Source organism: Lepidochelys olivacea (genome assembly GCF_965140295.1).
Source record: "Lepidochelys olivacea isolate rLepOli2 genome assembly, chromosome: 1".
NCBI classification, from domain to species: domain Eukaryota; kingdom Metazoa; phylum Chordata; order Testudines; family Cheloniidae; genus Lepidochelys; species Lepidochelys olivacea.
Window position 1 is genome coordinate 41,857,643 of NC_140411.1, and position 27,152 is coordinate 41,884,794.

General features: G+C 46.8%; 1 protein-coding gene across 1 annotated transcript; it reads left to right on the forward strand.

Annotated features, from left to right (window-relative positions):
* The first annotated feature begins 278 nt into the window (after window positions 1–278).
* On the forward strand, window positions 279–25,308 carry IL17D (interleukin 17D). The gene is made up of 3 exons (XM_084643870.1): window positions 279–706; window positions 1,236–1,534; window positions 23,781–25,308. Exons 1-3 carry the CDS (start codon window positions 692–694, stop codon window positions 24,097–24,099), a joined length of 633 nt encoding a protein of 210 aa, XP_084499996.1. The 5' UTR covers window positions 279–691; the 3' UTR covers window positions 24,100–25,308.
* The last annotated feature ends 1,844 nt before the right edge of the window (window positions 25,309–27,152 follow it).

The window sequence follows — 27,152 nt, forward strand, 5'->3', positions numbered from 1 at the left end:
GTTTTTCAGGTGAAGTAGGAGTGGCTCGGTTTGTTTTCCATGGCCAGTGTACAGGTTGCGATTTGGGGCCCAAAAGCGCCAAATCCCTCTGGATCCAGGGGCCATCACTGATTTTTTGTGGCGCTCGCGCCTGTTTCCTTGGTGCAGTAGGAGCAGCTGGACGTGTTCCCTGTTCAAACATCAGAATTTGCAGGTTAGGGCCCAAAATATGGCGGGATCCAGCAGCAGCCAGGTGCCGGATCCCCGTTTTTGCAGTGCTCATGCTCCGGATGCAGCGGGACGCGGGAGCATCAGGAGCAATTAAGCCGAATCTCTATTTTGACGGTACAATTTAGGGGGCTTGGGTTTTGACACGGGCAGCATCTGGCAGGATCCGGGTAGATCCAGCTGTTCCCTTCCCCGGGCACAGCTCAGCGCAGCGTCCTTGGGCCGCTTGCCATATTCGGACACGGGCTCATTGACCACCCCACCCCCACCCCATGCGCCGGGACAGGCGAGCTCGAGGCTTTGAAAATTCGCCTCCGCTGTGAGCGTCTACAATGTTCCTGGCGCCCGGGGCCCTGCAGCGAGACGCGGGGCACTTGTCCAACATTCCCTCCAGCCCCTCCACCGCGCAGGCCGGGTCTCTGACACCCCGGCGCTGTCAGCGGCGTGCTCCCGCGGCCCGGCTCGCCTGAGAGCCAGTCCCACCATGCCGCGAGGCCAGGTAAGGGCTGCGGGGGGGGCACAGCTCCGTTCTAGGGTGCCAGGGAAAGCAGACGATCGGGCAGACACTTGTTGTTCTCTGTCTTGCGATCACTCCTCCTCCCCCCCCCCCCCGCCGCCCCCCGGACAATCTTTTGCCAGCTGATGCCTTGGGGCTCGTTCCCGTTTGGCGCGGGCTGATTCAGAGCCAGAGTTACCGCGGGGGTGGGGGGGGGGGCAGATGCGTTTCCAGACGGCTGGGATGGGCTGGAACCGGCGGGAGGACCTGGAGGCAGAGCTGCGCTCTCGCTGGGTGCCAGGGGAGCGGAGAGATCTGCGCAGAGCGGGCCCCCCTCGGACAGCTCAGCGACCCAGCTCCGCGGGCTGGAGGAGGGCGGGCTGCGCTGCATTCGGGGACAGCGACGTGCCCCGACTCCCAGGCGTCGCCCTGCGCCAGCCCCCTGTCCCGTGTCTCCCTGGCTTGCAGCGGCGGGCAGGGCAGCAGGCAGCAGCCCACGAGGAAGCGTCGTTACTCGCTGTGTTTGTTATAGGGCTGGGTGCTGCTGGCAGCTCTTCTCATTGCTGGGCTGGGTCGCCCCGCATCCGAGGCCTTCAAGATGAACAGGCGCCCCGCGCGGACTCGAACCTGCGCCGACCGGCCGGAGGAGCTGCTGGAGCAGCTGTATGGGAGGCTCACCGCGGGCATGCTCAGCGCCTTCCACCACACCCTGCAGCTGGAACCGCTGGAGAAAGACCATAACGTGAGCTGTCCGGCAGGGGGCAGAGCAGCCAGTGAGAAAAAGTACCGCCTCCCTATCAACCTGCACAGCGTCTCCCCCTGGTCTTACAGGTGACTAGCGCCCTTATTTACTTTGCTACACTCCCAAGGGTGGCACGAGCCAAGGGTGGGGATTATTGGGGCCACCACTGCCATTGTCTTCTTCACGGGCTGTTTCTTGTCAGACCAGAGCTGTTCCCCTGGCACAGGGCACAACAAAGGCGGGTTGAGAAGGAAGGTTGGAATCAAGACAGGATATCCTTCTGAGAGATAAGCTCTAGTCCAGTAGGAAGTTATGCAGAAATTGCTGAGGTAAGGCTCTATGGTTCATATTATGCAGGAGGTCAGACTAGATGATCATAATGGTCCCTTCTGGGCTTAAAATCTATGCTTCTGAAAACCTGAGATCCCTTAATTAATATGCAAAAAGGTTTTCTGTAACTTTGTGGCATGATTCTACTTTTCATGTAAGGACCTAGCTCCATTCAGACAAGCCTCCCGATACAGAGGTGTGTTGAGCATCAGAGTCTCTGAGACACAGGTGACCAATCTGAGTCTGAGAAGGAGCCCGAATTTACCAATGTACATTGCCAAAGAGCCACAGTAATATGTCTGCAGCCCCCCATCAGCTCCCGCACCCTGCTCCCAGGGCCTCCCACCCACCGGCAGCTCTGTCAATCAGCCCCTCTCCCTCCCTTCCTCCCCCCCACCTCATGATCAGCTGTTTCGTGGCGTGCAGGAGGCTCGGTGTGGGGGGGGGGGAGGAGGAGCAAGGGCACTGCAGGCTCAGGGGAGGGGGCAGGAAGGGGTGGAGTTGGGGCAGGGGCTGTGGCAGAGCCAGGGGTTGAACAGTGAACACCCCCTCGGCACACTGGAAAGTTGGCTCCTGTAGCTCCAGCCCCAGAGTCGGTGTCTGTACAAGGAGCCGCATATTAACTTCCAAAGAGCCACATGTGGCTCCGGAGCCACAGTTTGGCCACCCCTGCTCTAAGAGAATGTCTCACAATAATTTGCACATGGACTAGTGATGCTGGAACACACGAGAGTTTAAACTCTTGGAGTGAAATCCTGGCCCTATGGGCGCTTTGCCATGGACTTCAATGGGGCCAGGATTTTACCCCTAACATTGGCAATACTATAATGTCAAGTTCCCTTGTTCCTCCCAAGAAAAAGGCTGAAGCCCACTCACTACCCCAGGAGTCACTTTGACTTTCCTTTGATGCCTCAATTGCATGTGAATGGCCTGGCCTGCTGCGCTGCAGTGACAGAAGAACTAAGTGAAGAGCCGAAGGCTGGGGTCAGGAGCATTGATCTTGAGGTGTGAGGAATCATCTTGGGGAGCACAGTGGTTAAAAGATATTAGAAAAAAACAGACAAAGGGCTTTAAAGAGTTAAAATATGCTAGAAAATAGTGCAGTGTGAGGTAAAAATATAAAGCTGCCAGAGAAATGCATAGAACAGGCTAAAAAGAGAAGTGAACAAGAAAATGGAGTTGACCATTAAGCTTTTTTCTTAACTAGAAAGTTTTTCACCACCATCCGAAAGGTGGCACATGGTGCACATTGCCCCATGCAGAATCAACTCCCTCCTATAAAACTGCATCCAAGAATCCCCCGTGATTTTGCAGCTGTTCCATGGAGGTACACACCCACAATTGGTCAAGTCAGCCTGTAGTTTAAGGGCACTTTTACACTTCTCATTGAAATGAAGCTTTATACCAGATGGGACATGATATAGATGCTGTTTGGAAAGGGAACATTGGTTACGAATTCCACAATCTTTACTGTTTAATAAATTGCACCTTTTGAAAGAAAGCATCTGACTGGCTGTCAGAGCCCACAACAGGGCAGGAATCTGATATAACTACAGGGACTAAGAGACAGTAACCTCTTCAGTGAAGAGCTCTGAATTTTCAGTACATTTATTTTTTCAGTTACAGCAGGAAATAACAGATACGTGCATGAGAGAAATATGGGGTGGAAACATGACTCGATTACCTAAAATTCCACTGAAAATAAATAAAGGAAATCCAATCCAAGGGGTAAAGTTAAACATTTAGGAGTTAAACATTAGGAGTTAAACATTTTAGGAGTTAAAGTTAAACATTTGGCCTTTAGCAGAGAAAATAAACTATGAAGAAAGCAGAAGCAGAACACCAACAATGGTGGGAACCATTAATATTTTAGATGATTTCCTCAGAGAGAGAGACATTACTGTGAACTTAAAAAAATCTGTAACTAAATAAAGAAAAGCTATCATGTCCTAAAGTGCAGTTATACTCTGAATGGTGACTTAGGCCTTGTCTACACTAACAAGGTCAGTCGATCTAAGTTATGCTAGTTAAGGTACGTAAGTTATGTAACTGAAGTCGACATAGCTTAGATTGACTACACCGCACTATGCTGCCGGGAGACGCTCCCCTGTTGACACAGCTTCCGCCTCTCAGGGAGGTGGAGTACTGAAGTCAACAGGAGAGCACTCTCCCATCTACTTATTGCATCTTCACCAGACCTGCTAAATTGATGCCGCTGCATTGATCGCAGCAGTGCCGATTTAGCCCGTAGTGAAGACAAGCCCTCAGTATCAGCAAAACCATAGGGCTTCATGTTTGGCTCTCAAGGTTTTCCATACCATAGCTGAAACTCGGAAATAAAAAGGTGTTTTTCCTAACTGCTGGTCCTGAAGACAGCCTGGAATCTGAAATTTAGGTCCGCATTGTCCTCTGTGTAGATTACTCCTGTGTAGGGGTTGGTAATGCCACCTGAGCTTTCCTTTTGGGGTAGCCACTCTCACTCTGACAGAAGGGGTTTTCCCACTGAAACTCAGCGATTTTGAGAAATCCAGAAAAGATCAGGATGAGGAGGCAGGAGGCCCTGTGCTTTCACAATGCCTTGATTTAGGTTAGAAACCCCCATGGGGCTATGGGTGATAATCCTGTTGAGTAACAAAAATATTTAAAAATAAATAGTAGCGAAGGAGTGCGCATGGAGACAGCATAACAATGAAAGCCATGGACTTCATAGCAGTTAGTGTCCTTAAGCCAGACCACTGTCCTGGGATCTAAAATGCATCCGAGTGCAACATGTGCCATGTTTACAGTTATGATGTTCCAAGGAGGTTCCCTCACATTCCTCACTGCAAACACTGTCCCCAGGGGTTGGCTCCTCTCTCTCAGGATGCCAGGCCACACACAAGGAAGTAAAATAAAATGAGAGTTTTTTAAAGCATTGAAAACAAGCCATGATCCTGCCCTCTGTACTTATCTGGGTGTTGTGCCTGAAGAAGGAATGGAGGACTCGGTCCTTTATTTTCAATCTTCTAAAAGAAGATTGTGAACAACAGAGAGTTAAAAACAAGCCCAAACCCAAAAGACCTTGTATTTCTCTTTAAATTTCATATGTGCTCCCTTTATGATGCCCTGAGTGAAGGACAAAGTCACAGTCGTGCAGCAGTCTTGAAGATAAAAATACCACCTCATTAGGGACCTCCAATAAATATTTATTTTGTGGCATGTTCCCTGCTTGCTTTTAGCTCAAAAAATAATCCTATGTGAGATAAAAACAGTTCATTTGCTCAATGAGGCCTTTATAGACAAACTAATATATTTAGGAATATTACATTTTCTTGTAAACATTGAGGATTTTTTTTTATAGCTACATAAAAAATTCACAGAAACCCCAAATATGTTGAAATGCTGAGAATAGCACATACCAATAACTTAACTAACTCACACTCATTTGTTCTGCCATATATTGGTCCTCTCAGGATGTTGGTCTACCTGGGATAAGAACAACAAAGCAAGGCCTCAATTCTGCCATCGTAGCTGCGTGGGCAGACTTCTTTGACTTCAGTGGAGCTCAGCACAGGCACAGCAATCTGTCCACCCAGCACCAATCACAGGAATGGGGCCAGTCTTAGGAAAAGGGGGATCAGAAAGCCATAAATCCACTGCACTCTCCTCCAGACATCTCAAACTATGCCAGTCAGACAGCCCCAACCTCTCTCTAGCCATTCAAGTAACCCTAGACTTTTAATATTTATTTACAGTATTGTATTACTGTGTCACCTAGGAGCCCCAGTCTGGGGCCAGGACCCCAGTGTGCTAGGCACTGTACAAACACAGAACAAAAAGACACTCCCTGCCCCCAAGAGATTACAAACTATTCTTGGTATAAGACAAGGGACAACAGATGGATACAGTCAGACAGGGAACACAAGGAAAGAGTGAGACAGTACTGGTTAGTGTGAGGGGCAGTGGTCTTTGCAGGTCATTGGCCTCACACTTTTTGTTGGCATCATGGCAAAGGAGAATTCTGAGGAGGGTTTTGAAGGAAGACAATGAGGTGGCTTTGGGGATGTTCATGGACAGCTCCTCCCAAGCTTGAGGGGCAACTTGGGAGAAAGTATTGAATAACAGAGAAGCTCCCCATGTTTTATAAGGACTGGTTTTTTATTTTTAGTTTAAATTTTCAGTTGGAGCTCATAATGAAGGCAAAAGAATGTTTGAAAGTAATACATGATTGGAGGGGAATCCTGGCCCAGTGATGCAGAGACCTAGCGTTCACTGCCTAAAAATAGATCTAATTGGCAGGAAAATTTGCCTGATATTCAGACTTTTATTAGATCATTACAATAATGGGGCTCCAGGAGCCATCATAAGACAAACAATAAAAATGTATTATCTTATTTAAAACATGTATTCTCTTGTCCTCTACTGTCTATGGTACTGTAAATTCTTAATGTCAGCCTATGATTTTATAGACGTCTGAGGCCAGAAGGGATTATTAGCTCATCTAGTCTGGCCTCCTGTGTATCACAGGCCATAGAATTTAACCCCGTAGTGCCTGAATCCATCCCGTAACTGTTTGAGCAATAGCATATCTTTTAAAAGGATATGCAGTCTTGATTTAAAGATTTCAAGTGATGAAGAATCCACCACACTCCTGGGTAAATTGTTGCAGTGGTTAACTAGCTTCGCAAGTGCCACCCTAAATATTTCCTCTCCCTCCTTGATGTTTTCATTCTTTGAGTCATTGTAGACAATGATCATCCCCACTTTAGCAGTCTCTTAGCCAAGCTTCTCTCTAACTTTCCTTGCAAGCCACTGCCCGCCACCTCTCTGACCATCATTTGTTGCTCTGTTCCGAATTTCCGCTAAGTTGCCAGTGTTTTTCTGGTGGCAGTGTGCCCTGAAGTGAGTGTAGAGTTCGAGGTGTGATCACACTGATGCTGCATGCAGAGGGATTGTCCCTTCCCCTACTCCATGACATGATACCACTGAACATGCAGTCTAAAAGCGCTCAGATTATACCACAAACACAGTATCACCCAGAAGTCTAACAGCCTTAGTGCTCTCCAGTTTTCTCTCTGCCATTCAAGAGCTTCATTATAGATTTTTTTTTCTTTCCAGGTGCATTAGCTTAGTTTTTCCCAAATTTATGTTTCTGCCCCTGATTTTAATCTGTCTGGGATCTTTGGTATTATTTCTCTGTCTTCATTTGATATTTGCAACAGCTCCCCATGCAGCAGCATCTGCAGATTTCATTATGAACATCCTGTTTATACCCCCATCATTAATTCTATCCCCCCATCATTAATAATTAAGAGGTTAAGTCAGTCCCAGCCTACCTCCAAGCCCTGCAGTACCTCCCAGGGCACCTGCCCCCAGCTCAGCACACTGCCATTTATCACAGTTCCTTGTTTAATCTTTCAGTTCATATGACAGCATTCCAAGCCAAACCACCTGGGATTTGTCATATAAGAGTTCCTGAGAAAGAATCAAATGCTGCACTGAAATCCTAGTGTCTGACGTTCACCTACCATATCCCCTCATCCAAGTGTGTAATTCTATATCCACCTACACAGATATATTTTCAAAGCAATCGACTTAGGCTGGAAGGATGCATGCACGATCCATCTGCAGCCTCTTCCCTTATCTTTGTTCTGCACTTATTACTGCTTTCCTATCCTTTGGCCCTTCATTTGCTTATACAAACATCAAGACTTACATCATTTTTGGCTTGCTACCCCTCAGAAACACACGAGTTGCCATATGGATCAGGCCATAGGCCCATCTGGTCCAGGATCTCGCTGCTGGCAGTACCTAACCCGTGGTGCTTCAGGGGGAGGTTGTTGGAGGGGGAATGCATAAAGTACATCTGCCTGATATTGAAATCCCATCCTGCTGGCCAAAGAAGAACAGTATACGACCTGTAGTATGAAATTTAATTACCCATATCACTCTGTTACTTTGCAGATCTATAAAGAGCCAGTGAACTTAAGTCACTAAATTAAAGTCAATGACTTTAATTTTGTTAGTGTGTTTGTTTTGTTTTTCACAAATGATTTTTCTCTCTGTAAAAATGCCAGTTTTAGTGCTCATGTATTTAAAATTCTAGTAAAGAATTACAAGAGGAAATCGATCTTCATCTTTGCTAACGCTCAGGCTGGCTTAAACTGCAATACTTTTAAAAAAATTATATAAGGGAAGGTATTTTTCTTGTGAGTAAACTTCCATTGACTTTTTCAAGCACCATATCCAGGACATTTTACAGAGTTCAGCATTATTGTACAATACAGTGGAATAGCACAGAGGTGCAGCAGAACACAAATCTGCTATTAATCAGATCCTTATTTTAATGCATCTGTGTAATGATCAGCTGGACCTTATCAGAGTTCTAGAATGCAGAGCATCCTCCCATTACTGAACATTCTGAACAATTTACATGATGGAGATTTCAATGCTGCTAGTTTTGTTATGGAGAGGTACCTCTTTCTCTACTGGAGGTGTTGCTAGGGTTCTTTCGTTAACTCACTTTACACTTAATTTGTTTTACATATATATTGGGCCAACTCACTGATGGTGTAAATGGACACACTGACACTGACTTTGCAATCCCGCAAGTCCTCATCCCAGCACTGAATCTGACCGAGTGCATGTAAAGCGCTCGGAAATTGTGAAGTGCAATATAAGTGATAAAGTATGATTTTGAAGATCACCTACAGGCACAGCACTATTGGACAACCAGATCTTTAGACAGTCAATGCTTTGCAAGTGTTGCCGCTTCTGACAAAGTGGCCTTTCAAAGCTTGCAATCATACTAAACAAACAGCAGGAAGTTTGCTTTTCACTGGGAGCTCTCAAACCACTCAACAGAGTCACAAGAAAGAGTAAAGCCAAAAACTAGTCACATTTCACCAGCCACTTCAGTTCAGTTGGGAATTTAAATTTATTTAGAACAAACATTAAACACAGCATCTGTGTACAGCTGACTGCCAGGAGATCATTTCTCTATGTTTGGACTGCTGTCTAAAGGCCAGTTAGCATTAACCACCAATAACACACTGATTATGTGGTCATATCTTTAGTCACATGTGGGAAAGTGTTCATGTGAAATTAGAGCATTCCCCCAACCTATTCTGTACTGATACTTATAAACAAATAAAACATTTTTAGTCCTTTTCTAGGGAAAGAAACAAGTTTGTTATGAATTGAAATCCTATGAGCGATGGAGCTATGCTGATTTGCCACAGTTGAGGATGTACCTGGACCCTGTGCATGAACATTCATGTTCTACACATGAGTACAGGAACAACTGTGCAGTGGCACAGATTGTATGAAAGGAAGACATTAAAATGGACAGACTTTTCATGACAGCAGCCCTGGCAATCTCTGAGCAATTCAAACCAAAGGAGGCATAGCACAGAAAGACAATGAGGCTTTACAGTAAAGGTTTCCTATTAAGATTTGGGCTGAAGCCTCAGAAACTTGGATCCAGATTCAAAGTTCAGGGATACTGGGGTCCAGAATTTAGCTTCAGCCCATTTTATGGAGAGAAACCAGCTGTGAAGTTCTGGTCTGGCTCCAAAACCTTTCCAGAATTCGGATCCAGGCTTTGGCTCAGAATCAGCTCGGATTTTTTCCATTCCTTTTATTATTATGGAGCTAGGGTAGCAACCCCACAGTTCAGATTGTAAGACGCTTTCCATACAACACCCATTTTGATCCCCAATCTAGCTTTCCCCAGTGCCCCTCCCCTGCCTCATGAAATTTAGAATATATACCCCTCTGCTTGGAGGATATTTTGGGGGAAAGATCAGGGTGGATCAGTGAAGGTAAAAAACAACTAAAAACTCATAACTTTGCATGGGGCAAGAAGCCTCTATTAGCCAGTCTGGAAGTGCTTTCATGGGATCCATTAACAACCTAAATCAAGTGGCAGAGGTGCGTGACAGAAATTACTGGTCACAGTTCAGTGTGAGGTGAAGGTTTTAAATATATCAATGGAGGAGATGAAGATTATTCATCATCCCCATTTTGCTGGCTCCAAATCTTTTTATTTCATGGTGATCTTACTTGTGGTAATCTTGAAATACACAGATATTACCCAGAGAAAGAGAGCAAGCATAGTGGAGAAAGAGGAAGGTTGCAAAAGGCCTGTAATGTTGTTGACATTTGAGTTTAAAGGAGTTATTCATGTTCTGTGGGGAAAAGCCAACACTTAAGAGACAACAACATACCATATGGTATAACCCAAACTATGCATCGATTGCCAAAATGTACCTTATTATGGGGCTGTTGAAATCAGTTGTGTTTCTGACTGAGGGGGATCCCTGAAGTCTACCCACAACAGCATGCTCCTTAAACTAAGGATACACCAACAGGCTGGGGCTTTTATATTGGGAAGTGGGTATAACCCTTGATCCTAGGCCTGTGGCATTCTGGGAAATGTAGTTTAGGAAACCAGTGTGAAGTCTAGCATGTCAGCTTACAACTAGTTAATTTAGAGAATGTAAGGAGGTAATGAGTTACCTGATTAGTTTGCATCACACATGAGTAAATGTCTTCATTCTTTTCAATGAAGAGGGAAATTTTAACTCTCTTATAGGAACACAGGAGTTTCCAGACTGGATCAGATTTGTGGTCCATCTAGTTTTGCACCCTTTCTCCAACAGTGGCCAACACCAGGTATTTCAGACAAAGGGACAAGAACCCCAGAGTAGGCAGATGTCAGGTAACCTGCCCTCCATGAAAGTCTAATCATGATCCCTTTTAGTTAGAGATTGGCTTAAATCCTGAAGCATGAGATTTTACCTCCCTTCCAATACTTTATTTTTACCATTAACTATTATAACTGGACATTCTTATTATCTGAATAAACATCCTACCCATCTTTGACTCTTGCTAAGTTCTTATTCATAGATTCATAAATTCCAAGTCGAGAAGGGATCACTGTGATTATCTAGTCTGACCTCCTATATAACACAGGTCATAGAACTTCCCAAAGTGGTTCCTAGCACAGATCTTTTAGAAAACATCCAATCTTGAGTTAAATATTGTCAGTAATGGAGAATCCACCATGACTCATGGTAAAATGTTCCAATGGTTAATTACTCTCACAGCTGAAAATGTGTGCCTTATTTCCAATCTGAATTGGTCTAGCTTTAACTTCGGCCATTGGATTGTGTTATACCTTTCTCTGCTAGATGGAGGACCCATTATCACAGATTTGTTCCCCATGTAGATACTTACAGACTAATCACGTCATACCTTAAACTTTTCTTTGTTAAGCTAAATATAGTGATTGACTCAAGGAGCTCAATCTTAGGGTATAAAGAACAGGAGTACTTTTGGCACTTTAGAGACTAACAAATTTATTAGAGCATAAGCTTTCATGGGCTACAGCTCACTTCATCGGATGCATAGAATGGAACATATAGTAAGATATACATATGGCATCTTGATTATCACTACAAAAGTTTTTTTCTCCTGCTGATAATAGCTCATCTTAACTAATTAGCCTCTCACAGTTAGTATGGTAACTTCCAACTTATCTGTATGTGTGTGTGTGTATATATATATATATATATATATATCTTACTATTTGTTCCATTCTATGCATCCGATGAAGTGAGCTGTAGCCCATGAAAGCTTATGCTCAAATAAATTGGTTCGTCTCTAAGGTGCCACAGGTACTCCTGTTCTTTTTGAGGACACAGACTAACACGGCTGCTACTCTGAAACCGGTCTTAGGGTATGTTTACACTGCCAGAGTTACAGCACCAGCAGTTACAGCACTGCTCAGAGAGCGCTGAAGGGAAACCGCTGCTGTGTGTTCACACTGTCAGCTGCCTGCGGAACAGCGTGTTCACACTTGCGGCACTTGCAGCGGTATTCGGAGCGGTGCTGTCAAGGTTCCTCCCCCACTCTGAACTCTAGGGTACAGATGTGGGGACCTGCATGAAAAACCTCCTAAGCTTATCTTTACCAGCTTAGGTCAAAACTTCCCCAAGGTACAAAATATTCCACCCGTTGTCCTTGGATTGGCCGCTACCACCACCAAACTAATACTGGTTACTGGGGAAGAGCTGTTTGGACGCGTCTTTCCCCCCAAAATACTTCCCAAAACCTTGCACCCCACTTCCTGGACAAGGTTTGGTAAAAAGCCTCACCAATTTGCCTAGGTGACTACAGACCCAGACCCTTGGATCTTAAGAACAATGAACAATCCTCCCAACACTTGCACCCCCCCTTTCCTAGGAAATGTTGGAGAAAAAGCCTCACCAATTTGCATAGGTGACCACAGACCCAAACCCTTGGATCTGAGAACAATGAAAAAGCATTCAGTTTTCTTACAAGAAGACTTTTAATAAAAATAGAAGTAAATAGAAATAAAGAAATCCCCCCTGTAAAATCAGGATGGTAGATATCTTACAGGGTAATTAGATTCAAAAACATAGAGAACCCCTCTAGGCAAAACCTTAAGTTACAAAAAAGATACACAGACAGAAATAGTTATTCTATTCAGCACAGTTCTTTTCTCAGCCATTTAAAGAAATCATAATCTAACATGTACCTAGCTAGATTACTTACTAAAAGTTCTAAGACTCCATTCCTGGTCTATCCCTGGCCAAGACAGAATATAGACAGACCCACAGACCCTTTGTTTCTCTCCCTCCTCCCAGCTTTTGAAAGTATCTTGTCTCCTCATTGGTCATTTTGGTCAGGTGCCAGCGAGGTTACCTTTAGCTTCTTAACCCTTTACAGGTGAGAGGAGCTTTCCCCTGGCCAGGAGGGATTTCAAAGGGGTTTACCCTTCCCTTTATATTTATGACACGCCCCCCAAATCTCAGCTAGGGTGAAACACTGGCTGGGATTTCTTCCTGGAGCTCTAGGACAAACAGAGTTAATAAGACACATGCATCTCTAAATATACTACCAAGTACATAAAGACTAACAATATTTTCCACATCTCAAGGACGATTTTAACCAGTTGATCACGGGAGAGTGCATCAGCCACTTTGTTAGAAGCTCCTGAGATGTGTTGGAGATGTGTTGGATGTTGAAATCAAAATCTTGGAGAGCTAAACTCCACCAAAGAAGTTTTTTGTTAGTTTCCTTGACGGTGTGAAGCCACTTCAGTGCAGCATGGTCGGTTTGCAGGTGGAAACGCCGTCCCCAAACATATGGGCGTAGCTTTTCCAGAGTGTAGACAATGGCGTAACATTCTTTTTCAGTGACTGACCAGTTGCTTTCCCTCTCAGACAGTTTTTTGCTGAGAAACACTACAGGGTGGAATTCTTGATCAGGTCCTTTCTGCATTAAAACTGCTCCCACACCACGCTCGGACGCATCTGTGGTTACTAGGAACGGTTTGTCAAAGTCTGGGGCCCTTAGTACAGGGTCAGACATGAGTGTCGCTTTAAGCTTGTTAAAGGCCTTCTGACACTTTTCGGTCCACTGAACAGCATTTGGCTGTTTCTTTTTGGTTAGGTCTGTCAGTGGGGCAGCGATTTAGCTGTAGTGTGGTACAAATCGTCTGTAATAACCGGCCAAGCCTAAGAAGGATTGAACCTGTTTCTTTGACTTTGGGACAGGCCACTTTTGGATAGCATCCACTTTGGCCTGTAGGGGGCTGATAGTTCCTTGACCCACCTGGTGTCCAAGGTAAGTCACTCTGTTTAGGCCTATTTGACACTTCTTAGCCTTAACAGTTAGTCCTGCCTCCCTTATGCGCTCAAGGACTTTTTGTAGATGTTCCAGGTGGTCTGCCCAGGAATCCGAAAATATGGCCACATCGTCAAGGTAGGCGACTGCATATTCTCCTAATCCCGCTAGGAGACCATCTACAAGTCTTTGGAAAGTGGCGGGTGCATTTCGCAGCCCGAAAGGGAGTACATTAAATTCATACAGCCCGAGATGTGTGGTGAAGGCTGACCTTTCCTTGGCAGATTCATCTAGCGGTACCTGCCAGTACCCCTTGGTTAAGTCCAAGGTAGAGATGAACTGGGCCCGTCCCAGTTTCTCTAATAGTTCATCTGTGCGTGGCATTGGATAGTTGTCTGGGCGAGTTACAGCATTTAGCTTATGGTAGTCCACGCAAAAACGTATTTCCCCATCTGGTTTGGGAACTAGAACCACTGGAGATGCCCATGCACTTTCAGAGGGGCGGATTACACCCATCTGTAACATATCCTGGATCTCCCGTTCTATAGCAGTTTTAGCTTGAGGAGACACCCGGTAAGGTTGGACCCTAATTGGGTGAGCATTACCTGTATCAATGGAGTGGTATGCCCGTTCAGTCAGTCCTGGGGAGGCTGAGAACGTTGGCGCGTAGCTAGTGCACAGCTCCTGGATCTGCTGTCGCTGCATACGCCCAAGGGTCATGGAGAGGTTCACCTCTTCCACACCACCACCACATTTCCCTTCATAGTAGACACCTTCGGGCCACTCAGCATCGTCTCCTCCCTGGGCTGTAAACTGACAAACCTTTAATTCTCTGGAATAAAAGGGCTTAAGAGAATTAATATGGTACACCTTAGGCTTTCGGTTGGAGGTGGGGAATGCTATGAGATAATTAACAGCTCCCAGGCGCTCCTGGACCGTGAATGGCCCTTCCCACGATGCTTCCATTTTATGGGCCTGGAGCGCCTTTAAGACCATGACCTGGTCCCCTACTTTGAAGGAACACTCTCTGGCATGTTTATCATACCAGGCTTTTTGCTCTTTTTGAGCATCCTGTAAGTTTTCTCTAGCAAGGGCTAAAGAGGTTCGGAGGGTGTTTTGTAGGTTGGTTACGAAGTCCAGAATGTTAGTTCCTGGAGACGGTGTAAATCCCTCCCATTGCTGCTTCACCAACTGCAATGGCCCCTTAACCTCACGGCCATATACAAGTTCAAATGGGGAAAACCCTAAACTGGGATGTGGTACAGCTCTGTAGGCAAAGAGCAACTGCTGCAACACTAGGTCCCAATCATTGGAGTGCTCATTTATGAATTTACGTATCATGGCCCCCAAAGTTCCATTAAACTTCTCCACCATGCCATTTGTTTGATGGTGGTAAGGAGTGGCAACCAAGTGATTTACCCCATGAGCTTCCCAAAGGTTTTTCATAGTTCCTGCCAGGAAATTAGTCCCTGCATCTGTGAGGATGTCGGAGGGCCAACCTACCCTGGCAAAAATGTCTGCTAGTGCCTGGCACACACTTTTAGCCCTGGTGTTGCTTAGAGCTACTGCTTCCAGCCATCGGGTGGCAAAATCCATGAAAGTCAGTATGTACTGCTTTCCTCTGGCTGTCTTTTTCGGAAAAGGACCCAGAATATCCACAGCTACTCGCTGAAATGGAACTTCAATGATGGGGAGTGGCTGGAGAGGGGCTTTGACCTGGTCTTGGGGTTTTCCCACTCTTTGGCACACCTCACAAGACTGGACATAGGTAGAAACATCCTTGCCCATTCCCTCCCAGTGGAATGACCCCCCCAAACGGTCTTTGGTCCTGTTCACCCCAGCATGGCCACTAGGGTGATCATGGGCTAAGCTCAAGAGCTTGGCCCGGTATTTAGTTGGAACTACCAACTGTCTCTGAGGATGCCAGTCTTCCTGGTGTCCCCCAGAAAGAGTTTCCTTGTACAAAAGTCCTCTTTCTACAACAAACCTGGATCGATTAGAAGAGCTGAGAGGCGGTGGGTTGCTCCGTGCCGCCGTCCAAGCTCTCTGGAGGCTTTCATCTGCTTCCTGTTTGGTCTGGAACTGTTCCCTTGATGTTGGAGACATCAGTTCCTCATGGGATTGTGGACCTAGGCTTGGTCCCTCTGGAAGCGATATAGGGGATGGAGCTGTTTCTGTTGACTGTGAACCGCTCTCCGCTGGTGCACTATGTTGGGATTCAGGCTCCGGCTGAGCCTCTTGTGTAGGGTTATCGGCTGCTGCCAGTTCAGGTTCGGTGGGGCCCTCTGGTGTTGAGGTTGCAAGTACTGGATTCAGTGCTGACACGGGGTCTGGTGTTGGTTGTTCGGCTGGTTCCGGTTCTGGGACTGGTTCCGTCTGGGTTTCTGGGACTGGATCCACTACTGCTGTTGCAGACATTGGCCTGGGGTCCGGGTCCATCACCTCTGACTGGGTCCTGATAGAAGTTTCCGGAACAGAGCTAGGCCTCACGGCTTGTTTAGCCTGGCTGCGGGTGACCGTTCCCACCCTCTTGGCCTGCTTCACATGATTGGCCAAGTCTTCCCCCAATAGCATGGGGATGGGATAATCATCATAGACTGCAAAAGTCCACATTCCTGACCAGCCCTTGTACTGGACAGGCAACTTGGCTGTAGGCAAATTGAAAGAGTTGGACTTGAAGGGTTGAATCGTCACTTGGATCTCTGGGTTGATTAAATTGGGGTCCACTAAGGAAGCATGGATAGCTGACACTTGTGCTCCGGTGTCCCTCCACGCGGTGACCTTCTTTCCGCCCACACTCACAGTTTCCCTCCGCTCCAAGGGTATCTGGGAGGTATCTGGGCCTTCAGACCTCTGGTGTGATTCCGGTGCAATGAACTGTAATCTGTTGGGGTTCTTGGGGCAGTTGGCCTTTACATGCCCCAGCTCATTACATTTAAAACATTGTCCAGCTGACGGGTCACTGGGGCGAGGTGGGTTGCTGGAGAATGGGGTGGTGGGACGATAAGGGGTCTGGAGGGTTCTTTGGGAGGTAGGTGGGGCCTTGGGCGGCCCCCGGTAATAGGGTGTGGTCTGGTGTGGTCCCTTCTGGTCTCCGCTCCAACTGCGACCAGTTTTCTTCTTCTCTGCCACCTCCACCCATCTGGCTCCAATCTCTCCTGCCTCGATTACAGTTTTGGGTTTCCCATCTAGGATGTATCTTTCTATTTCCTCAGGAACACCCTCTAAGAATTGTTCCATTTGCGTTAGGAAGAGCAAATTTACTGGAGATTCAACACTTGCTCCTGATATCCAGGCATCCCAATGTTTCACAATGTGGTAGGCATGTCGGGTAAATGACATGTCTGGTTTCCACCTTAGGGCTCTGAACCTCCGACAAGACTGCTCGGGTGTTATCCCCATTCTGACTCTCGCCTTGGATTTAAACAGTTCATACTTGTTCATGTGTTCTTTAGGCATTTCAGCTGCCACCTCAGCTAAGGGTCCACTGAGCTGCGGCCTCAGCTCTACCATGTATTGGTCAGTAGAGATGTTGTACCCAAGGCAGGCCCTTTCGAAGTTTTCTAGGAAGGCCTCAGTATCATCGCCTGCCTTGTAGGTGGGGAACTTTCTGGGATGGGAAGTGGTACTTGGAGAAGGATTACTAGGGTTTGTTGGGATATTCTGCTGAGCCTTTATCTTCTCCATCTTCTCCACATACTTCCTCTCTTTTTCCTTCTCCTCCAGTTCTTTGTCCCTTGCTTCCATAGCTCTCCTGTGAGCAGCCGCTTGGTGTTGTTCTGCTTCTCTCGCTGCCTCCCTTTCTTGTTCCTTCTTCAGCCGCATGAGTTCTATCTGTCTTTCATGTTCCCTTTGTCTTTCCGCAGCCTGAAATTTGGCTAATTCCAGCTGTAGTCGAGCTGCGGATTTTGTCATTCTAACCTCTCTGTTTTTAACTAACTTTACACCCGAGGTTTAGAAATAAACAAACAAAACTTGGCTGTAAAACTTTGCTGTGCTGGAATAGAATACCTATTCTCTGATAGTGATTGTCAGCCTACAGAAAAAGACAATTCCCTTGTCTCTGCTCTGGGCCCAAATCAAAGCAAAAAACCTCCAACTACTTGGAAACCTGCTTACCCAGCCCAAAGAAAAAGCAAATGGGTAGAACATACACCCCCTATTTACTTTTAGGGGAAAAAAAAACAACTCTGGGTTGGAAGACTGTGAATTTCCCTGCAGGAGTTAAGTACCCTGCCTCCAGGCAAAGAAAACCTACAATTCACTAAGATAATCCCCTTTTGTCTCTGCTTGGCCACAAAGCAGAGAAAAAACAAGCTGCTTTCAGTTTCAGCTGCTTTCTGGACTTCCTTTCCAAAGGAAAAAAAAATTTCCTTTTTAAAATCTGTATTTCTAGTTCAAAAAATCTCAACTGGATCTCAAAATGATTTCAGGTTAATCCCACCACTATGCCACCATGTCAAGGTTCCTCCCCCACTCTGAACTCTAGGGTACAGATGTGGGGACCTGCATGAAAAACCTCCTAAGCTTATCTTTACCAGCTTAGGTCAAAACTTCCCCAAGGTACAAAATATTCCACCCGTTGTCCTTGGATTGGCCACTACCACCACCAAACTAATACTGGTTACTGGGGAAGAGCTGTTTGGACGCGTCTTTCCCCCCAAAATACTTCCCAAAACCTTGCACCCCACTTCCTGGACAAGGTTTGGTAAAAAGCCTCACCAATTTGCCTAGGTGACTACAGACCCAGACCCTTGGATCTTAAGAACAATGAACAATCCTCCCAACACTTGCACCCCCCCTTTCCTGGGAAATGTTGGAGAAAAAGCCTCACCAATTTGCATAGGTGACCACAGACCCAAACCCTTGGATCTGAGAACAATGAAAAAGCATTCAGTTTTCTTACAAGAAGACTTTTAATAAAAATAGAAGTAAATAGAAATAAAGAAATCCCCCCTGTAAAATCAGGATGGTAGATATCTTACAGGGTAATTAGATTCAAAAACATAGAGAACCCCTCTAGGCAAAACCTTAAGTTACAAAAAAGATACACAGACAGAAATAGTTATTCTATTCAGCACAGTTCTTTTCTCAGCCATTTAAAGAAATCATAATCTAACATGTACCTAGCTAGATTACTTACTAAAAGTTCTAAGACTCCATTCCTGGTCTATCCCCGGCCAAGACAGAATATGGACAGACCCACAGACCCTTTGTTTCTCTCCCTCCTCCCAGCTTTTGAAAGTATCTTGTCTCCTCATTGGTCATTTTGGTCAGGTGCCAGCGAGGTTACCTTTAGCTTCTTAACCCTTTACAGGTGAGAGGAGCTTTCCCCTGGCCAGGAGGGATTTCAAAGGGGTTTAACCTTCCCTTTATATTTATGACAGGTGCATTCTGGGCAGCTACCCCACAGAGCACCTCTTCCTCTTCTGCCACTAAGAGTTGTGGAAAGGTGGAGGGGGTCGCAGGGCATCCTGGGTCCTGTCCCAATGCTCCGTGATGCATTGCTTTGCATTCCAGCAATCCCTGTGCTTCCATCTGCATTTGGCGCCATCTTTCAACGGTTTGTGTACCCCGCGCGCTGCCTCTTTGGTCTGCAGGAATGGATCCCGCACTGCTGACCAATATGCTGCTCGTTCTCACTGACACGTCATGCGTGACAGTGGAGTTATTCCTTAATCTACAAAGGTAAAAGGAGTTTGACACTGATCTTGCCACGTGTAGTAGCTACGACACAAATTGCTTGTGGCATTCCCAGAGGTGCTGACCACAGTGGAACACCGCTTTTGGGCTTGGGAACCAAGCACTGAGTGGTGGGATCACATCGTCATGCACGTCGGGGATGATGAGCAGTGGCTGCAGAACTTTCGGATGAGGAAAGCCACATTCAAGGGACTGTGTGATGAGCTCGCCCCAGCCCTGCGGCGCAAGGACACGAGACTGAAAGCTGCCCTGCCATTGGAGAAGCACGTGGCGATTGCACTGTGGAAGCTGGCTACTCCAGACTGCTACCGTTCGTCGCTTAACAGTTCAGAGTGGGAAAGTCGACCCGTTGGACTCGTGTTGACGGAAGTGTGCAGGGCCATTAATCACATCCTGCTCCAAAAGACTGTGACTCTGGGCAATGTGTGTGACATTGTGGATGGCTTTGCACAAATGGGCTTCCCTAACTGCGGAGGGGCGATAGATGGCATGCATATTCCAATTCTGGCACCAGACCACCTAGCCACCAAGTACATTAATCAGAAGGGGTACATTAATTGGAATGGTTCTCCAGGTGCTTGTGGATCACCGTGAGTGTTTCATGGACATTAACGTAGGCTGGTGTGGAAAGGTGCATGATGCATGCATCTTTTGGAACACTGGCCTGTTCAGGCAGGGTCTTCCGGACCAGAAGATCACCATAGGGGAAGTCGAAATGCTCACTGTGATCCTGGGGGACACTGCCTATCCCTTAATGTAGTGGCTTATGAAGCCATACACGAGGCACCTTTACAGCAGTAAGGCATGGTTCAGCAACACACTGAGCAAGTGCAGAATGACTGTTGAGTGTGTGCTTTTGGCCATTTAAAGGCCCACTGGTGCTGTCTATATGGGAGGCGGGACCTGGACCATGACAATATTCCTATGCTTATAGCCATGTGCTGTACACTCAATAATATTTGTGAAGGGAAGGATGAAAGCTTCAGTCAGGGCTGGACCACGGAGACTCAGCGCCTGGAGGCTGAGTTTGAACAGCCAGAGACTAGGGCTATTAGAGGGGCGCAGTGCAGGGCCATAAGGATCAGGGATGGCTTGAGGCAGAATTTGAAGCTGAAAGCCACTAATATTTGTGGCTATGCTCAGGAGTGCAGTGCTTGTACTGCTAGGAGGTGATGGTGATTGGTGCAGACGATGCACTGTGAAGGTTTAAGAAAATTGCCTGTTGCTTTGCAGGGTTCTGTTTGCTTTCAATTAATAGAATAATGATTGCTTTCAAACCAAAACAATTCTTTTATTAAAAAATAACAACCAGAGGAGACAGACAAACAAAAAAACACATCAGCACTGAGGGGGATGGGGGAAGGGAGGGTCCCAGAAGGAGGTGGGGTCCCGGGACAGTTAAAGATTTGTAAATGTCCAGGTATCCTATCCAACCTTCTCCTTTGGAGTACAGTGCAGCTGGTACTGTACTTCAGCAGGGCTAAACTGCAGAGGGACAGGTGTTGAGTGCAGTGGGTACTGGGAGTTCACAGGCTGGACTGTGATGGGGGAGTAGAATGCCACGGGTACAGACTGGAGCCAGGAGGTTGATAAGAATGCGTTGACAGTGTCTAGGGGGCACATTGAAAAGAGTTTTGTGACAGTGGCTGGGAGGGGAGGGCGGGCACGGAGCTGCTCGGTTTGCAGTGCTAGTAGAGCCTGGATCGTGTCCACTTGGCACTCCATAATGTTTAAGAGCTGCTCTGTGGCTTCGTTCTGGCGTGCCGCATTCTCCTTTCGGTCCCTCTTCTCATTGTCCCGCCACTCCTTCAATTCTTGGTTTTCAGCCGCAGAATGCATCATGACATCACCCAGAAAGTCCTCTTCAGGTCTTCGTGGCCGTTTTCTAATTCTGCGCAGCCGTTCAGCCGGCAATAACAAAGAGGGAGCTTGGGCTCCCAAGATCATATCTGTGAAGCCAAAATGCAACATTTTACAGAAGCAGTATTGTTTGCAACACAGAGACCACTGATTCAGTGATTTAAAACACAGCCACTATTCACATCCTATCACTAACTGGCTGACCCCAGGCAAGCACACATGAGCCACAAGACCCCCAAAATGGTGAGTAACTGCTGGGACAGTGGAAATCAGTGTTCCAGGACCATACTGTACACTGGGCATGTGGCTCTTGGGGAGAGCCAGCACTTTGCAGGGGGGCCTTATAATCATTCCCGTCCCCACATTTTCCACAGGCTGTGTTCATTATGGAAGATAGCTTGCTGATGAGGGTAAACAGGAAATCAAGGGAGGGTCTTTTCCAAGACTGCGGCTTCCGCCCTGGTCTTTACACGGCTCGCCTGTGTGCAGTAATAGTTGCCTCACCCCTGCACCCCGTGATGGCAGAGTGGCGCAGGAAAGGTACCGTTAATGGAGCAAGAAACAAAGCATCTCTTCCAAAGAACCTGCAGCAGCGGGTTGCCCAGTATCTCCATGAGAGTTTCATGGAGATCTCTGAGGCAGATTCCTGTGAAGTGAGGGAGTCAATCAACACCTTGTTTTGCCGCTCTGAGTAGACATGTGGTGGTATATGCATCATACATAAGCCTGCTTTCTGCAACCCTCCTGCCTCCAACAACTCGCTTCAGCAATTCCCAAAATCAAAGCCACTTACCAGGGGCCTCCTCTCCTGTTTGCTCTTCACCAAGCTCCGACAGCTGTGACTGGCTAGTCTCCTCCAGGGTAGCGAAGAGCTCCTGGCTGCATGCATCTCTGGCTTCCGAGTCGTCCTCTTCCTCTGGGTCCCACTCCCACTCCACATCATTGTCCAAGATTTCCTCCTTCTGGCTTGGTCCACTCTCGACTGGCACGTGAGCCATGGAAGAATCCACAGTGGCCTTCGCAGTGGAGGTGGGGTTGCCATCGAGTATTGCATCCAGCTCTTTGTAGAACTGGCAGCTCATGGGCACAGCACTTGTGGTAGGCGTTCCACAGCTCCTTCACTTTGACCCTGCACTGCAGTGTGTCCCAGTCATGGCCCCTTTCTGTCATGCATCATGAAATCTGTCCATAGGTATCATAATTCCTACGTCTGGAGCGCAGCTGGGACTTGACAGCCTCCTCTCCTCAAATGCTGATGAGGTCCAGCAGCTCGGCATTGCTCCAAGCAGGGGATCGCCTGGTGCGTGGAGCAGGCATGGTCACCTGGAAAGATGCGCTGAGACCACTGCACGTGTCACCAAGCCAACAGGAAGGGGACTTTCAAAATTCCCAAGGAATTTAAGGGGTGGGGCTCACGGTTGGTCACCTGAGGGCAGGGCAGTAGAGTTCAAATCGATGACCAGAGAGGCAAGAGCAGGCATTGCGGGACACTTCCCGGAGGCCAGTCGCAGCGCTGTAATCGACCCGGGTGTCTACACTGGCATCGCAGTGCTGTAGCCCCAGCGCAGGAAGCTCCATGCCTCTCGTCGGGGTGGATTGTTACAGCCCTGCCACTGCGCAGTTTCTGTGCACAAAGTGGCTTGGCAGTGTGTACACCTCAGGAGTTACATCGCAGAAAGCTGCTTTACTGCCCAGAAACTTGCCAGTGTAGACAAGGTCTAAGGCATGTTGTCTAATCCTCTAATCATTCTTGTGGCTCTTCTCTGAACCCTCTCCAATTTATCAACATCCTTCCTGAACGGTGGGCACCAAAACTGGAGATAGTATTTCGGCAGCAGTCGGACCAGTGCCAAACATAGAGATAAAATAACCTCCCTGCTCTTAATCAAGATTCCCCTGTTCATGCATCCCAGGGTCAAATTAGCTCTTTTGGCCACAGTGTCACACTGGGAGCTTGGGAATTTCTGTGGCTGACTGGCAGGCGCATGCCATAGGCTACCCAAGAGCCTGGGCTCTCCACACTGCCTGATTTGGAGCAGAGACTTGCCCCCAAGTCTTCCACATCCCCGGAGAGTGCCCTAGTCACCAAGTGATTGGGCAGTCTGGGGAGCAGCTTTCACAGTCTCTCCTATTGAAGTCGTTCCCTTTGTATAAATAATGGGAACAGCTTCACCAGGCACGACTGAGCACCAGCGTCCCCGAATGCCCAATAGCCTAGTGGTTCGGTCACTCTCCTACCCTGCAGGAGACCTGGGTTCAAGTACTGCGCCAACTCAGGCAGAGCAGCAGGCCTCTCCCAGCCCGGGTGAGTGCCCTAACCATGGGGAGATGGGGTGGGGGGAGGCTCTCTCTAATTGATTATGAAAAGCAGCTGACCTGGCTAAGGTACCTAACTCCAGGAGAGGGTTCAGGATATTTATACCGCAAAGCTGTGGCTGCAGAAAACCCCTGTGAAAGACAGCCCGAAGATTTGAACATGTTAGAGTTGCCTGTAGGTGTACCCCTTCCTGTTGTGCTGAGTTCACAATTCCACACAGTTCCGTGCCCGACTGTCTCGATCTGACAGCTTTGGAAAATAAGGCAAGTCAGATCTCCGTGTCCCAGACCCTGATCCGTTCAGTCACTGCTCAGCCCTTTTTCTTTTGACTTTACAACACAGCAGCATGACAGCAATAGCTACAGCTAGTTTGCCTGGCAAAAACCCCAACCCATTATAGAATGTGATTTGATGTCAGCATTTGCTGTAATGTTTTCCGGGTGGTTTTCATAAAAGCATGAAATGAATATTTATTATTTACTTCCATACAGAATTTCCTACGATCCCACAAGGTATCCCAAGTACATTCCTGAAGCATACTGTCTCTGCCAGGGCTGTCTCACTGGGACTTACGGCGAGGAGAATTTCCACTTCCGCAGCACCCCAGTGTACATGCCAACCGTCATCTTGCGCCGCACTTCAGCTTGTGCTGGGGGGCGCTACGTGTACACAGAGGATTACGTCACTATCCCTGTGGGGTGCACTTGTGTACCGGAGCAGGAAAAAGAGGCAGACAGTGTCAATTCCAGCATAGATAAGCAAGAAATGAAGTTGTTGGTAAACCAGAATGACAAGCCAGCATCTGAATGAGAAGCATTCAAGGAACCCTGTGTACAACAGTGGCTTCAAGTTAATATTTCACTGAATCAGGAGGTTATATAGCAATAGGGGGGAAATCATTTTGTCTTTCTAACTACGACTGTTGCAGTTATAAGGAGGAGGCTGTGTTCAGTAGATTGTTACTCAGCCATGGCAGACAAGACACATCGAGTAAGAAGGATCTTTTCGAAGTTCAGCTTCCTTAAGTTTGTATTGTTTAAAGTTAAACACAATTTTATTATATCCTTGCTTATTTTGGATGAATTTTTAGAAGAGGCTATAACCGTGTAACATACCAGCTACTTTCATAACAAACTACTGGTTGCAAATACTTTATAATAATTTTATAGTCTGCCTTTTGGTAATTCTATATAAAAGTCACTTAACTACGCCACATGTCCCATGTTAGCAGTAGAAAGGAAGCCAGTAATTCTGATTGCTGGGGTCCTCCTGTTACATTGCAGACTGTAAAAATCCAAGTGATAGTCTTGGCTGTTACAACCATAGTTATTTAGAGTCTACAAAATGGGAAACCTTTACCACTTAGTATTTTTCAACTGTGTTGAATTGCTAAAGTCATTCATACAATACTCGATAAAAGGAGACACTCATAAGAACATAAGAATGGCCATACTGGGTCAGACCAAAAATCCAGCTAGCCCAGTGTCCTGTCTTCTGACAGTGGCCACTGCAGGTGCCCCAGAGGGAATGAACAGAACAGGTAATCATCAAGTGATCCATCCCCTGTCGCCTATTCTCAGCTTCTGGCAAACAGAGGCTAGAGACACCATCCCTGTCTGTCCTGGCTCATAGTCATTGATGGACCTATCCTTTATGAACTTATCTAGTTCTTTTTTGAACCCTGTTTTAATAAACTGAGTTAATAAACTCTCTTTATTATTGCTAAATTCTCCGTGCTGCTATGAATACAAAACCTGCTGATAAACCATATCAGAAAAATTAATATTACAGTTTTGTAACATTCTACTCAATGTTTTAACGCTTTCTAGTAATAAAAAGACACATATATAATAAAGAGACAGACTCTGGGACACAAGTATTCTACATTATATCCCATTCCTTGTCAACCTCTTAATTGTTAGTCATGACAGCTGTATTCTGTAACTTTGCAAGCCTTCTCATGTTGACAATAAATCCCACTGAGGGAAAGTCAATAGTAAAGAGAACTAATGAAATTCAGCTATTTGTACAACATGTGTTATTGTCTTTCCTGTGCATTACCAATAATTGGCTAACAACCCATGAAAGATTTATAATTATGTAGTTAGTGGCTCTGGAACAATTTGTATAGTGGGGTTGCTGAGAACCGTTAAACCAAATTGTAAACCCTTTATATGATGGAAACCACTTCAAGCCAAGGGGTGTGGTAGCACCCTCAGCACCCCTAGTTCTGGCACCTGTCTATGTAGAACCATTTGGTCTTATACCCCCAGCAGGCTACAGTCACTGGAGGGCAGTGAGATCTCATGTTTTTGCAGAGGTCTGATGTACTACTTGGTGGACCTAACAGTGGTATCCATATGTTGGTAACACATCCTAGCTATTTGAAAGACTGTATGTCTCCCTCTCAAGGGGCCGTGACTCAGGCTGAATCAGCCAAGTGACTTCTGTAACACAGACACACACTGTGTGGCCACAGCCACCCAAGGAAGCTGCACTCGCCAGTGACAATGGCTCTCTCGACAGGGAGAGTAAGATGGAGCTTTTTCAGCAGGAGGCTCCTGACTGTGCCACTCCATTACAGAAGAGCTGAGGATGAAGGTACTTGTGTAGTAATATGTTTGCTGCATCAACAACCTCAAAATTATACTTGGTCCATGCAGGTGTTCTTTATATTAGACAGAATCTCCAATGCCGGCAAGACATCAAGACACTATCCAGACCAACATTCCTTTTCTTGTATCCCCACAGTGCATAGGGGTAGTAGTGAGGCATAGGAAAGACCATGAGCAAAGCAGAATTTAACAAGCGGAAAAATCAGTCACGCTACAATCAGTCATGCTACATTATGTGTCTTTTTTTGTCTTTTAGTGTATAATGTTTAAGGTTAAGGTTTTGTCGCAGGTATTTTAGTAAAAGTCATGGACAGGTCACAGACAATAAACAAAATTCATGGAAGCCCACAACCTGTCCTGGACTTTTCTAAAAATATCCTGGGCGGAGGGAGACTAACAGTTGGAGCCCCACCAGGGACTGACAGCCAGCTCCTGCTCCAGCCCTGGCCACTGCTTCTGGGGCAGGAGCTGACCACTGGCCTTGGGGGCTGCTCTGACCCCAGGCCACTGCTCCTCTAGCCCTGATGGCTGCTGCTCTGACCCTGGCGGCTGACCCAGCCCTTGGCTGCTACTCAGGTGGCAGCTGCTGCAAATCCACCAGCCCCAGGCCACTGCTCCTGTGGTGGGGGCTGACTACTGGCCACTGCTCTGGTCCCAGACCCCTACTCCAGCCCCGCCACTACTCTTGGGCAGGGGCTGACAGCTGCTCCAGCTCTGCCGCTGTGGTGGGCTGAAGCTGAAGAAGCCACAGAGGTCCACTGAACTCACAGAATCCGTGACTGCCATGACCGAACTGGATCATAAGAACGGCTACACTGGGTCAGACCAACGGTCCATCTAGCCCAGTATCCTGTCTGCTGACAGTGGACAAAGCCAGGTGCTTTAGAGGGAATGAACAGAACAGGTAATCATCACGTGATCCATCCCCTGTTGCCCATTCCCAGCTTCTGGCAAATGGAGGCTAGGGATCCTTATTAATGTTCACCATGCCTTTTATACCTTGGTACAGTAAACCAAAATTTTTGTACTGCAGTTAATCCAGCTTCTTATACATCCTCTAGAACATTTAAAACTCAATAATTCTATAATCCGTTAGGTAGGAACAAAACACCTTCATGATGTAAGAGTAAAATATTTAACAGGCTCTAATAAAGTAATATTCAATACACTTGTTTAACAGTTACAGTCTATCCTATCCCCTTGGTCAAAGGCTTCTGCCGGATTTTTGTTTAGCTTATGTTGTAATTT

What these genes read in the sequence shown, in the direction of transcription:
- IL17D (XM_084643870.1), top strand. An exon ending in GTCTCCCCCTGGTCTTACAG is followed by an intron (nt 1,535 to 23,780) that starts GTGACTAGCGCC and finishes ACTTCCATACAG; the next exon opens with AATTTCCTACGATCCCACAA.